Raw genomic sequence first — 14,734 nt, forward strand, 5'->3', positions numbered from 1 at the left:
GGAGGGAGAAAAGAAAAAGGGGAAACCGGGTTTCCCTCAACCCGTGACCCGACCCGATGGATTCTCCCATCTCCGGCCACCTTGGACGATAAGGTTAGTGTCAAAATGAACCTTACCATGAGGCCAACCGATCCCTCTTCCATTTAGATGTAAAATTTTAGTATGTTATTTTAGAAGCATAATGTGGATCTTTGGAGGTTGCGGATTGGAAATCTGAGAAGCGGATCTTCCAGATTGAGTTTTGCAGGGTTGTGGACCCAACCGTCGATTGACGATTGACTTGTGGTCAATGGGTCTCAAACTATTTTAGAATGTCCTTGAGGATGTGCTTTATGTGAATTACGTATTCTATTGATAAGAGTTCTGAGATGTGATTCTATAATTGGTCACAAGCACTAATCGTTCGGGACGCCTTGATGTGCGTGCTAGAGAATCATAGCGTAGACTCTAGGTGAGTGGGTCTTTTTCTTTTTGTCATATGTATATAATTGATAGTTCCACAAGCGCTTCTAAATTGATTTATGCATGCTACATACAAATAATTATTGTGAACTACGATTGGCTTGATCCCTATTTAGGGTACGTAGGCAATCTAACGAGACGTTAGATGCTGCCATAAATAAAGGAGACTAAATAATTGAGACAATAGCCTTGTTTGGGGAATTGAGCAATGTGAAGGAGATTGGTGGAAAATGTGAGATTTAACCTTATGTTTTAGTGGTCAAATGTTGATTATAAATCAATGTGTGAAGAATCGTAACATTGAAGTGAAACATAGTTAGTAATGATAGTTAATTAAGCTAGTGTTTAGTTGAGCTTATCACCGATAATTATTTCCGAAGGTAATTAGTTCGGGAGTGGGGCAATACAACTTATGCATTTTATGCCATTTGTATATATGTTTATATGTTTGGAAATATTATGATATGGTTGAATTTCAGATTTACATCTTGGTATATTCACATGTATGTTACTTGCATATAATTAAAGGTGAACGCTCTGAAGTGCAAAGGTGAACGCAAGACACGCAGGTAGGATCAGGGGAGTTTATGGTATTAATTGAAATGATGGAGTTATGGCATGACTACATTTATGTTTTAGGCAACTTCGACCTTGTTGTACAGGTTGCCTATAAGTCGTACATGTTATATTAGATGTAGTTAGAGCTCATAAACCTACACCCCGGTGTTAGTGCTCCCGCATGTGGCCAGGGCATAGTCTTTCAGGTGATGTTCACCTTCCACACCTTACGCTCACCTTAGATCCAAGGTAGGTGCATAGTCATGTCGTACATACCACTATAGGTAGTTTCGACTTGTAGGTAACCTGCGATTATTCGCACAGTTTTCACGTGATCGTAGCACTTGAGCGTATTTATTTACACCCAGTCATGTCGTACGAACCACTTTAGGTGGTTCCAACTTATGTGCAGGTATACTTATTAAGTTATGGATAAGTCGTACAGGTCATTGAAAGTGACTCCGACTTATGAGCTAGCATATATGATGAGATATGTTATGAGCTAGCATATATGATGAGATATGTTATGAGTTAGCATATATGATGAGATATGTTATGAGCTAGCATATATGATGAGATATGCTATGAGCTAGCATATATGATGAGATATGTGATGAGCTAGCATATATGATGAGATATGTTATGAGCTAGCATATATGATGAGATATGTTATAAGCTAGCATATGTGATGAGATATGGATAAGTCGTACAAGTCACTAGAGGTGACCCCGACTTATGAGCTAGCCTTGATTGATGAGATATGGATAACTCGTACAGGTCACGTGAGGTGACTGGCTAGCATGTGATGAGATATTGATTCAACCGTACATGATAGGTGGATCCGGCTAACATGCCATTTCATATTGGTTTATTTCACCGGGTTACTTATTCCTGTTGAGATATTTGACGTGGCATAATTGTAAGACTATTATTTTGGTTATGGTTTTGATTTATAGTCACGCCTGTTATGTTTTGGGAAATTATATTGGTATTACGGCAAGGGGCTACTACATTTGGTAGTTGGAATTGCTTTGAAAAGTTTTGTTTCACTCACTCACATTTTCTATTTTTGTACACCTCCAGGTTCTAGCAGCAGAGTTTCGTATCGATGAGGATTCGTGGCACTTTTCAGCACATATGTCTTTTTATGATGGTATAATCATTATCTCACCTTAATGTACTATACCTATGCTCTGTATCACGCGTGAAATGGGTCCTGATCCGCTCACCGCGCACTCGTGTACTTAGGCACTTTTAGATTTTAATTTATTCACATTTTATACATTATCACACTTTATGGCTTCGTCACCTTCTAAGTGTCGGCCAGCAAGGCCCAATTAGAGGTTCTAGTGGACATTCCAGGTCGGGGTGTGTCAAATATAGTATTTATAATATTTGAAATTACACCAATTTAAAATCACCTTCTAAAAATTGGTAATTATCTACACTTAATCGTTGCATATATCTCAACTGTAGATGGCATAATATTTTGTTTAAGGTTATTTTTGTGATAATATGTTTTATGTGTCTTATGATCTTTTCCACATATATAAAGCAAAGTGGTCTTTTATTTAAATTTTTACAAGCCCGACAAACGTCGTTACTTCACTAAAATGTTTGTTGCATAGGTCAAATTGACTAGAATTGGACGTCGTTACAACCCTAATAATTTGTTTTATGTCCCTTATATATATATATATATTTTTTTTTTTTTTAAATTTTAACTGGCCAAAACGACGTCGTTATGGACCAGGTTACTTTATAAAAAGAAAAATGGTAGGCAAGTAACAGCTAAAAATAAAAAAAAATTGACTCGCTGGCTGTAGCAAATTCCAAACTCAATTTCAATTCCAATTCTCGAATCCCAATCCTACTAAACTTAATCTGTAACGCTCAACTCCTACCCACCCCACTCCGGCGATCATTTCAACGACCACCTAAATTTCATCTTCAAATTCCAAAGTAAGTTCTTCATAACTTATTCAAATTAAATTTCTAATTGTTTTAATGAATTAGTTGAAAAATTGTTTTTTTTTGTGAATAATTAGATTTGATTATTGATTTGGATCATGTATGATTTTTATTTAGATTAATTGATATTTGTGTAATATCCCACATCGTCCAAGGAATGGATCATGTAAGCCTTATATGTATATTCTCATCTTTGCCTAGCACGAGGCCTTTTGGGAACTCACTGGCTTCGAGTTCCTTTGGAATTCCGAAGTTAAGCGAGTTTGCGCAAGAGCAATCCCAGGATGGGTGACCCACTAGGAAGTTCTCGTGTGAGTTCATAGGAACAAAATCGTAAGGGCATGGTCGGGGCCCAAAGCAGACAATATCATGTTACGGTGGAGTCGAGCCTGGAATGTGGTGGGGGCCCGGGCTGGGATGTGACAATTTGTGTAAGGGCAAAATTGCCCTCAATTTCTTCTTTGCTCCGTATACTATTTCCACTTTTATACAGCAAAAAGTCAGTTATGCCCTTCCTGGCCACGCGTCTTTCATCATTTGTTTCTCTGCTTCAACCACATCTTTTTTGCTTTACCTTTCCTCTTTCGTTTTTCACTTTCATGAGTATGTGATTTTCTCCCACTTCGTCAGCCCGTCTTTTGCTCTCAAATCCTTTGTTTTTCTTTCACAATATTGTCTTAGAAGAGATCCATCATTTGATTTTTTTTTTTGGGATTTAGTTTCCAGTCTCTCCCAGTATTGAATCCTTTGTTCATTAATAGTGTCCTGACTGATCTGCCCCTGGTTTGTTTGGGTTTTGACATTGGTTTCTTCCTTTTCTACAGTAAAATTCCTCATTTGCCAATGCTGGGTGGGTGGTTTTCCAGTGGCCGAGTTGCCCTTGGGCTTTTTCATGCCTTCTGATTGTTTTTGGTGGTTCCTGCAAGGACAAGCTGGGAATTGTGTGTGACACGTGTTAGTACCATATTAAATTGGGCCTCGTTGCTTGGGCTTCCAGATATTGAGCCCATGATATATGTAAAAGGGGAGGAGCCCTTAGTCTATAAAAGGGACTCCCCACCTTCACAATCCTTAAGCCTCACATCCCCAAACAGAGGCTCTCATATTCAGAACAACCCTTTCACAAACTCTTTCTTTCTCTGAGGGACTCCCCTCACACTTGTAATCCATACATTCATATAGAGAAATACAATCAACATTAGTGTGGACGTAGCCCAAACATTGGGGTGAATCACGATACATCTTGTGTTCTTTACTTTCTTGCAGATTCACAGTCGGATTTACGTTGTTCCAAGACCCCTCTGATTTTGTGCATCAACATTTGGCGCCGTCTGTGGGAAACGACACGAAAAGCTATGTCGGTTCTCTTTCATTTTTTCACTTCCACCGTGAATATGCAAAAACCTAAGAAACCAACTTTTCTCTCTCTCTCTCCCTCATTCTCTCTTTCTCCTGCCTCAGTGCCCAGTCCTAAATTCATTGCCCGTACTCATCCATCTAAGCGTTCTCAGTGGACTAGATCGCTGATTAGAGAAAGAGGGCCCTTCATGACCAGTCGACTCGAGGCAGACTCAGCTCAGGCGGTCTCCAACTCGCTCTCGAGCTCACTCTAGCTCTAGCTAATCATCAACGACACTGTTTCACCATGACCCAGCCTTTTGGTTGTGATGGGTGGAGGAGACGTCTGATGCAATGAACCTTGACCTGAATATGGGTCATGGTCCCAATGTTGGCTCGATGTCAAATGAACCTGTAACTTTGGATGCTTGGATTGAAACGCATATCCGCAGAATTGCGGAAGCTATAAGGAAGGCTCGGCAGAGGAGATGGCCACTACTTAAAATGAAGGATGATTTTGTGAAAACATGTTCATTTGAATAACATCTATAGCATGCATTTAACAATTAAAAGGCGGAATCATGCTTGCATGCATTCAAAAACAAAACATTACCCATGAAATTCAAAGCCTAGTAGATTGGTGAACCAAGACTCAACTCAAATCAAAGTGAGTTGAGAAATTTATACCTTTGTAGATTCCTCTTTGCATAAGCAAAGGCTAATCACCCAAAGAGAGGGCCTTCATTCCTTGCTTCTTAGATCCATGGATTTGGATGGAAGAATATGGTTCTCCAAGTTCCCAAAATTGAGAACCTCTAAGTGTCTACACCAAGGTTAGATTGGAGAAGAAATTAGTGACTTTGGAGGAGTAGGATTGCTAGATACACCCTCCAAGGGGGCCGGCCTCCTAGAGAGAAAATGAGAGACATGTTCTCTCCAATTTTCTAAAAGAAACCCTTAATGAATTTTAGGCTATAAAGTTCTTTATATAGTCACTTCTTTAAATGACCTAAAGAACCAAAAACCCTAATTCAACACACATGCCCGGCCACATAAGGGATTTGGGCTTTTGGGCCTTTGTGAATCTTTATTCATTAAATTGTCATACAACTTAACTCAATGAGCTTGACGTTCAAAGCCCATTGGGCCTTAAGGTCCAAAACTATCCCGAGGTCTTTAACAAACTTATTCGTTTGATTAATTAACATATTAATTAATCATTGCCATTAATAATTAAACCATTTAATTATTCTTACTCATCTCCATTGTTTCTTCAATCTCCACCTTACACGGTGTACGATCCATTAGGTTCCTTTTAGCGAGGCAGTGGGCGATTAAAACTCTTTCAAATCGATTGTGAATTGAAACTTACTTTCAATTCTCCCTTTAGTGTTTATACACGTTTAGGGCTTCCACAAACCAAGAGTGACACCTAGCAGCATATCATGGTTACCCAAGCTAATCAGAAGAGGTAGAGAACCTATTCAGTTTAGGATTACAAATGCAATACGGTCTTTCTCCAATACAATACTCTTGACCACATTGTTTGGATTGATAGTTTATTCATGTCTACTATCCAATGTGATTCGTGTGCTTATATGATTACCTTGAATGTGATTTGGAACGACTTTCCTAAATCTCATTCATACTCTGGCCAGAGATTCTAAATCATATCATAGAGTATTCTCCCCCAAACGGTTTGAAGGTTAGAGATCCCTTGTTACGCATTCACTTGCCTCTATAGCTAAGTGGCTTAACCCCAACGATGCCGTGGACACCCGCGGATGGGGTGACTTTGACATAATCAAAGATCAAGGACTTAACCACAAGACAACTATGATGCCTCAGGTCAAATGACTACTTTGCATTATCCCAACCATGAGTTCTCATGTGACATGAATATGAGAACTCTTCATTGATCGTGTTCAGTGAACTCATTCTCTATTGAGCACCTACGTACTTGTCTTGATGTCACACACACCAATGACTCGAGACTAGTCACTCTCCCTGAGAGAATACACAGCACGTACTGATCTTAACGGACTGTCAATGCCCAATTGGCAATCCTATGATTAGGAACGTTTAGGATGTGTCTACGAAAGAATGGTCTCATGAATCTAACTTCTTTAGATCGCATTCTCCCAATCAGATATTCCTTGGACTTATCGTTTAAGCATATAACATTTATATGAAACGGCTTAAACAATAATCTTTGCCCTTGATATTAAACTAGATTAGTTTAACATGTGAAATGTCCGTAAAGTATCATCATATGATTGGTTTTAGGGCACATTTCCAACATAAAAGGCAAAAGACTCCGACCTGACCCAACTTCTCCATCTCCGACGATGCCAGCGAGATCCAACAAAACTTGACCCGATGGCTCGTTAAAAAATTAGAGAGTATGACTCCAAAAGGCTGCTCAAACAGCACCTGAAATGACTCGCTGGAATCAATCGCAGCCAAGTTTAATTTTCCTAACAACCCGCCAAAGATTTCAGAGGGAAAGCTGCAGAGCACGGGCGAGATCCAAGTTGAGGCGGAGTGGTTCGCGAAGATTCCGAGGTGCCACCAGTCAGAGTCACATGCGAAGATGCCACAACAAAGACGATTTCTTGTACTACCAGACTCAGCAGCAGCAGCATTTTCAGAAGCCCAAACTTCATCACTCTTTTGCTTACGACGACGGCGTTTCCGAGGAAGGCTCCGATCACGAAGTTGAGTTACCGTCGCATCCGACACATAGTCCTTACTCATCTCATAATGAGTGGGAACGGAAATTTACCATGCTGTTACATGACAAGAAGAAGCAAGCATTGGTTACGAGGGAGAAAAAAGATAGATGCGACTTTGAGAAAATAGCTGCTTTGGCAAGCAGAATGGGGCTTTATAGCCATCTATATTTGAAAGTTGCTGTTTTTAGTAAGGTCCCATTGCCAAACTACAGATTTGATTTGGATGATAGGCGCCCTCAGAGGTAAGTAATTCTAGATGCTTTACTCTCATGGAAATGCTGCTGATTTGGGGTAGATGTTCGAGCTTCTTCGTCTTCATCCAAATCCCCAGATTCGCTCACGCCACCCAATCCCCGCAACCATACACACCCACTCACACAAACAGCGATACATGGCTTCTTCTACCTTCAGCGGCAATGAAACCGCTACTTTCTTCGGCTTCCTCAATGCCGCCATAACTCTCGTCTTCTCCTGTATGGGCGTCGCCTATGGGATGGCCAAGAGTGGTATGGGCGTGGTCTCCATGGGAGTGATGCGGTCGGAGCTCGTGATGAAATCGATCATTCCGGTGGTTATGGTGGGAGTGCTCGGGATCTATGGGCTTATTATAGTTGTTATTATTAGCACCGGGATTAACTCGAATGCCAAATCTTATTATCTGTTTGATGGGTATACTCACTTGTCATCCGGCCTTGCTTGCGGTCTGGCCGGACTCTTCGCTGGAATGGCGACTGGGATTGTCGGTGGCGCTGGTGTCTGAGCTAATGCACAGCAGCCCAAGCTCTTTGTTGATTAAGGGAGTCCACTTGGCACGATGACAGCGCAAAAGATGCCCATCAAAGAAAAGAAAAAGAAACAGATCATGATGTTACTAAAGAAAAGAAAAAGAAAAAGCTGATGAAGTTTATGGGCCATAGTATTAAAAAAAAAATGAAAAGCATCAAAGTGACGAGACAACCGTCATCCACCATCTACTGAAAAAACACCTACATGAAAAAGTAGGGAATAAAGGGAGGCTTTCCTCTGCAAGAGCACATGAGGGACACTGCAAAAACAACTGCCAACTGCACATGTTATCCCATTATCCAACCATCTGCCATCCCCACCTTCTGCAACAACTTTTTTGAATGATATGATTTACTTTTCTTATATTTCGAAGACATCTGTATAACCCCACCGGAGGGTAATCATAAATAAAGAAAAAAAGTATGTCCAGTACTCCAAAATTATTCGGCAGCCTGCCGTTATTATCACCCACTAGGTGATCAAAAGTACGTCCAGTACTCCAAAATTATTCGGTAGCCTGCCACTATTATCATCCACTAGGTGATTAAAAGTACATCCAGTAATCCAAAATTATTCGGCAGCATGCCGCTATTATCACCAACCAAGTGATCAAAAGTACATCCAGTACTCCAAAATTATTCAGCAACCTGCTGCTATTATCACCAACTAGGTGATCAAAAGTACGTCTAGTACTCCAAAATTATACATGAGCATCACTCAGTCAATCATACATAAACATTCATGAGCATCATTGATGCGAAAATTAACTTAACACACAAATTTAACCCTCTTTTGACAACTGTAGTATAAGTATAAGTAGGGATCGTTCTGGATCGGGGATTAGGAGTGCTTGCTAATAACCTATAAACTGACTAAAAAACATAAAAATAAACTTAAAAATACTTAACAAGACTCACAAGACTCAAAGCAAACTTAAAATACTCAAAACAGCTTAAAACAACTAAATAAACTTAAACTAGACACTAGGAATGACTTTGGACGAAAGTTGACTTTTACTTGAATCAAAACATTTAAAAACACAAATTAAAACAGATTCTAACTAATTAGACACACTAAAGTAAAGGAGGATTGAGTTTTGGACGAAGTTGAAACAAACAAACAAGTATGAAAAACTAGACAGATTGTAAAACAAATTTGAGAAATAAGATGATGGATGGGATAGCTAGAGGCTTTTTCTCCACACATGATATGTATGCAAACAACTCGATTTCCAGTTACTACTTCATTGAATTATGAATGACAATGCCCCAAATTAACTGTGACGTCACTAGTTAACCCTCAGATTTTCCTTGTTTTATTGGATTGGATGACATCATTCGACAACCCAAAACATTATTTAAAAGTTCCCTACATGACATCATAATAGAGATACAATCAAAGATCATTACGTTTAATGAAAATCTTAAGCATTGACAAAACACTTGCAACTATGACATCATGTCACTCATGCTAGGAATTAAACTTAACGCGATCGTTTATAAGCGACCTCCACTACATGTGAATATAAGTTTGTAACGATTATGTGAAACTTCCTTATATTCTAGCAACGGATTTATGCATGCCAATTAAGTGTCGACCCTTAATTAACAAATACAAATAAGTTATCAATCAAATAGTTAAGTCAATTGCATTCACGATTCAAGAGTTCATAACTGGAATTTATCAAATTATATTGCACACATAATCATGGCTTTGAAATCACCCCTAGCCAAGAGGGGTTTAGCCACTCATATTTACATCAAAAGAAAAGGAAATGAATTTAAACATTAGAAACAAAAGAAAGAAAACACCTAAACGCTCCAACGATCCAAGTTGGACAGCAAGCACGTCCAAGCACTTTCCTTCCCTTCCTTTGCTACGGCACAAGGTGTTGGTGAGTGTTTAAATGTTTGTTTGTATGGAGGAATGGATGTGAAGATAAATGGATGTGTTTGGATGAAGGTTGTGTTGAAATGGGAGTGAATGATCTAACCAAGTATGAACTCAATTTAAGTTACACACACTTCCTTTTATAGAGAAAGTGCATGGCAATGGAGGGAACATGGAGTGGTGTAGCAATTGAGTGCAATGATTCAATGTAATGATGCATGAAATCTGAAATGATGGAGGGAACAAGGAATGGTGTAACAAATGAGTGCAATGATTCAATGTAATGATGCATGAATCTGAAATGATAGAGGGAACAAGGAATGGTGTAGCAATTGAGTGCAATGATTCAATGTAATGATTTATGAAATCTGAAATGATGGAAGGAACAAGGAATGGTGTAGCAATTGAGTGCAATGAGTGGTGTTTGAAATGATTCAAAGGTGAAAGTGAAGTGATGATGCAAAGCATGGGGGTAAAATGGAGTGGTGTTACAGCTAGGGAACATGAATGATTGTGCACATGGTAGAGAAAGGAAAGGGAGGTGGAATGATGCAACAAATGAGTCAATGGAGGGAACATGGATGATGATGCACGGCATAGGAATCCAAAGGGAGTGCAATGGTGGTGCACGGCAATGATGGAAAGGTGAATGGTGGAGCGACACCCCTTCGTGGCTGAGCTCTTTGTCCTTTTTACATTAATTCTTCTTTCTCTTTAACACATTCCTAGCCTCTTTAGTCTTCAATTTCGTCCATCCACCTTGCTCCATGTATGTGCTATTCATTCCAAGCCCAAAACTGCTCCAAAATGCTCCAAAATGCATCTTATTGCTTCATAAGGCCTATGGACCTATAAACACAGGAAAATAGCTTAAAATACATAATTAACTAAGAAATAACAACATAAATACATGAGAACAAGCTAACTCAGTCGCATAAATATGCTCCTATCAATCACTCATGTTAATCATACATAAACATTCATGAGCATCACTCATGTCAACATTCATGTCAACATCCATGAGCATCACTCATGTTAATCAACATAAACATTCATGAGCATCACTCATGCCAATCAGCTTCGAAAGCTTCATTTACAAAGATTCACTTTCAAAGCTTCACCTACAAAGCTTTAGTGCATGGTATACAAAGACCGCCTCCGAACAACTGCCACTTCGGCCCGTACATGTATTGAATTTGAAGTCTCTAGCCAACAGACTCTATTGACTGAGGACTTGGGGGACTACACTATGTACCATATATTGGGCTTCCGGAACTGGGCCTCATGAAAAATACTTGGGGGACTTAGCCCATTATTTATATACTGAGGAACGAACCCTTATGTTATAAAAGGAACTCCCTCACTTTCATTAGAGAGCACTCATTATTTATGTATTGAGGAGTGAGCCCTTATTATATAAAATGGACTTCCTCACCATCATTAGAGAGCATCGCCGCTAGCTGAGAAAACCGTCTCGCCGCGAGCATCACTCCCAACCCATTACTTATGTATTGAGGAGCGAGCCCTTATTCTGTAAAAGGGACTCCCTCACCTTCAATGCCATAAGCCAAGTCAACCAAGGCAATATAAGCCATAAGCCGAGCAGCCTCGCAACATGTGCTACTTCTAGTTGAGCATCATTTCACATTGAACACCGCCTTATATCGAGTATCAGTTCTAGACGACATCTAGTTACTTCGGTCCACACATGGACTGAATTTCAAGTCTTCAGCCAAAAGACTCTCTTGACTGAAGACTGTTAGTACCATGTTATATTGGGTCTCGTTACTTGGGCTTCCAAATATTGAGCCCATGATCTATGTAAATGGGGAGGAGCCTTTAGTCTATAAAAGGGACTTCTCACCCTCACAATCCTCAAGCCTCACATCCCCAAACAGAGGCTCTCATATGCAGAACAACCCTCTCACAAACTCTCTCTTTCTCTGGGGGACTCCCCCTCACACTTGTAATCCATACATTCATACAGAGAAATACAATCAACATCAGTGTGGATGTAGCCTAAACATTGGGGTGAACCACGATACATCTTGTGTTCTTTACTTTCTTGCAGATTCACGGTCGGATTTACATTGTTCCAAGACCCCTCCGGTTTTGTGCATCAACAACACGTGTCGGTCATCCTCCTATTCTCTTTTGGGGTTTATTTTGCTTGCTTTTTGTTTCCATTTCTCACTTGCATTGGTATTTTTCTATCACTCTCAGCTTCTCTTTTCTTTTGGTTCCCACTGTGTGCTTCTCTTTGGCTGTGGTTTTCAGAACGTCGCATGCGCTTCCTTTGTCTGATAACTCTGTGGTGCATGATTTTTTTTTTAAGATTTTTGTTTTCCTTTGCAGATTTTTATGTTGGTTTGCAGAACGGGTTTTCTTCTGTTGCATTTAAAGAGATCTGGACTTCGTTGGCTTTTTTCAGTACATTGTTTAATTTTTGTGATGTTCTTTGTTTGGGTGATGGGTTCAAATGGATTTTAGGTTTTTAAACTGTGAAAGGGTTTTTTCTGTTGTGTTTAAAGAGATGTGGACTTCGTTGGTTTTTTTTTTTTTTTTTTTTTTTTTGCAATTCATCGTTTTATTTTTGTGATGTTCCTTGTTTAGGTAATGGGTTCGAACGGATATTAGAGTTTTAAACTGTGAGAGGAATCAACGCCTGTGGGGAGAGAGGTCTAGGTGCATCATGGGAAGCAGAGGTTGGGGAAAGAGATAGAGGGTGTAAGAAGTGTTGTTGCAAGTGAGCATTTGAGGTTAGTCACTTGATGAAACTGTTATGGGTCTGTAGTTTTTGAGACTTTGGGTTTTTTCGCATGAGGGAGTTGGTATTGGTTCATGAATTAGTTGTCTATTTTTCTGTTTTGATTTTTCTTTGTTCTTCGTCCCCTCTACAACACCACCGCCAACATCACTTTCGCTAAATGAAGGTGGAGATATTTAGATACATATTAAGATGCAAGAATTGTATTAATAATTTGGTTAATAAATATAACATTTTGATACAGATGTCGAGGATCTCTACCATTTGATTTTTTTTTCCTTTTTTTAACATCTTTTGTTTGAAAAATTTCCCCTTTTTTTGACCTCATGATAGCCGTTTTGGTTATGTGATCAACTCTTTGTCACTTTGTTTCACAACATGGATGAGTGGATTGCACATCATTTATAATTTTTATTGCTTTTTCTTTCTGTGGGTTTGTGGGAATTTCTAATGTGTCGCTGCAATTTCCTCTTCATAGGATAAATGGAAAACATTCACCCAACTCCTGTTAATCAGTTACGACTATACATGAAGGCAGATAAAATCAAAGTTCGGATATGTAGAATTTGGAAATCCATGATCCCAGGAACTGTTCAGAGGTACATTGCCCTGCACTGTGTGTTCGTCGATAAAGCGGTGAGGAATCATTGTTTGATTAGTTTAATCAAAAGTAGAGGCAATGGCAATTAATTGAGTAAATAATGTTCATGTCGGGATGGTTTTTTACATGTCACATGGTTAAAATTAGTTGTCTTATGGTTAGCGAAATGTGTGTGTTGACCATCTGTTTCATGTCTTCATTTTTTTTTCTCAATTTTTCGGCTTCTTTGGTTATGTTTGACTCGTGGTGTTTTCTAACTCAAATTTTTGTGCCCCCATAGATTTTTTTTTTTTTTTTTTTTTTTACATCTTGCCTCAGATTATTTAACTGTTTTGATTTGTTATGTTTATTTTATGGTAACAATTTGATTAATGCAATGTGAAGCAACATGCGGTGGAGGGTTGTACATCAAATGGTGATCACGATGTTAAGGCCTCCAAAATTGAAGCCAGTGGATGTTATGAAATCATGGATTTTTGGACCGTTAAAATTAGGGCACAATACAAGGTAGTACTGCATGAAACCCTGATTTTGTTCAGCTCGAAAACAGTGTTTCGAAAATTAGCAAGCGTCTTACCGCCTATCCCTTGCCATCGATTTTTTCTACAATATTATAACACACTGTACCCTCGCTTGAACAATGTTGACATCCTCACAAGTACTGTTAATCTATATGTGGATATGCATGGGTTCAAGTGTGTTTGCATTTGTTTTCCAAATTGCTCTTTAACTTTCTTTATGTTTTAAATAATAAGATGTCATTGGACATATAAGCACTGTACAGCCTCTTGAATCCAAACAAATTAATCAGAGGATTGCATACAAGTGTGATGTCCGTATCGAGAATATAAGGTTATATTTTGTTTCATATGGATGTTCGTCACATTTGTTTTCATTATTTGTTAATTTGTTGCATTAAAAAAAAGTGATAAGTTTATTCGTTGTTCCCTTTGTCAACAGGAAAGAGGAAGTGATGGTTACGTTGTGGGGGGACATTGGAGAAGCCTTTTCTTCTTTGTCAATGGATGCGTTTTCTTTGCCCGTTGTTGTTTTCACAAGTCTGAAAGTGAAGCTTTACTTTGTTTTCTTAAAAACTTATTTTTGGCTTATTTATTTTGGTGTCTACAAATGTTGTTTCGTTTAAATTCTCTAGATGTTATATTGTTTTGCAATTTTATTATCTGTCTTTGCTCCGATTTGTCATTATATGTTTTTCTTCTTTGTCATCAATTAGTTTAGAAGCATCTTAATATATCAGTCATTACTGATTGCTACTGATCTCTTTCTTACTTCTTTTTCTTTTTTATTCAACCATGTCTGTTAAGTAGATTTGATCATCAAATTTTCATTAACAGTTAGAAAATGATAAATATTGTTTTATGAATGACTTAGTTGGTTTGAAATGCACGACATCATACAACTGATTGTCCCACGATTTTATGAAAACTTTTTAACCAGTTGGGTATCTACGTATTGTAGATTATCTCTATTGTGTAGTTTTTGTCAAAAAAATGTGATGAGCCACCTTTATTAATATTTTCTTTATATTTTATGTGCTGTGATTCCAACGTGTAGATAAGATCGCTTTAAACAACACTGGTTCGTCCCTTTTTTTTATTGATCCAG

At 38.7% G+C, this 14,734-nt stretch overlaps 1 protein-coding gene across 1 annotated transcript; it reads left to right on the forward strand.

Annotated features, from left to right (window-relative positions):
* Positions 1–7,305: 7,305 nt before the first annotated feature.
* On the forward strand, positions 7,306–7,824 carry LOC103431630 (V-type proton ATPase subunit c4-like). The gene has a single exon (XM_008369800.4). The coding sequence runs from the start codon at positions 7,360–7,362 to the stop codon at positions 7,822–7,824; it is 465 nt and encodes a 154-aa protein (XP_008368022.2). The 5' UTR covers positions 7,306–7,359.
* The last annotated feature ends 6,910 nt before the right edge of the window (positions 7,825–14,734 follow it).

This window comes from Malus domestica, chromosome 15 (genome assembly GCF_042453785.1).
Source record: "Malus domestica chromosome 15, GDT2T_hap1".
Lineage (NCBI taxonomy): Eukaryota > Viridiplantae > Streptophyta > Magnoliopsida > Rosales > Rosaceae > Malus > Malus domestica.

What these genes read in the sequence shown, in the direction of transcription:
- LOC103431630 (XM_008369800.4), top strand. Translation starts at nt 7,360, where the DNA reads ATGTTCGAGCTTCTTCGTCTTCATCCAAATCCCCAGATTCGCTCACGC.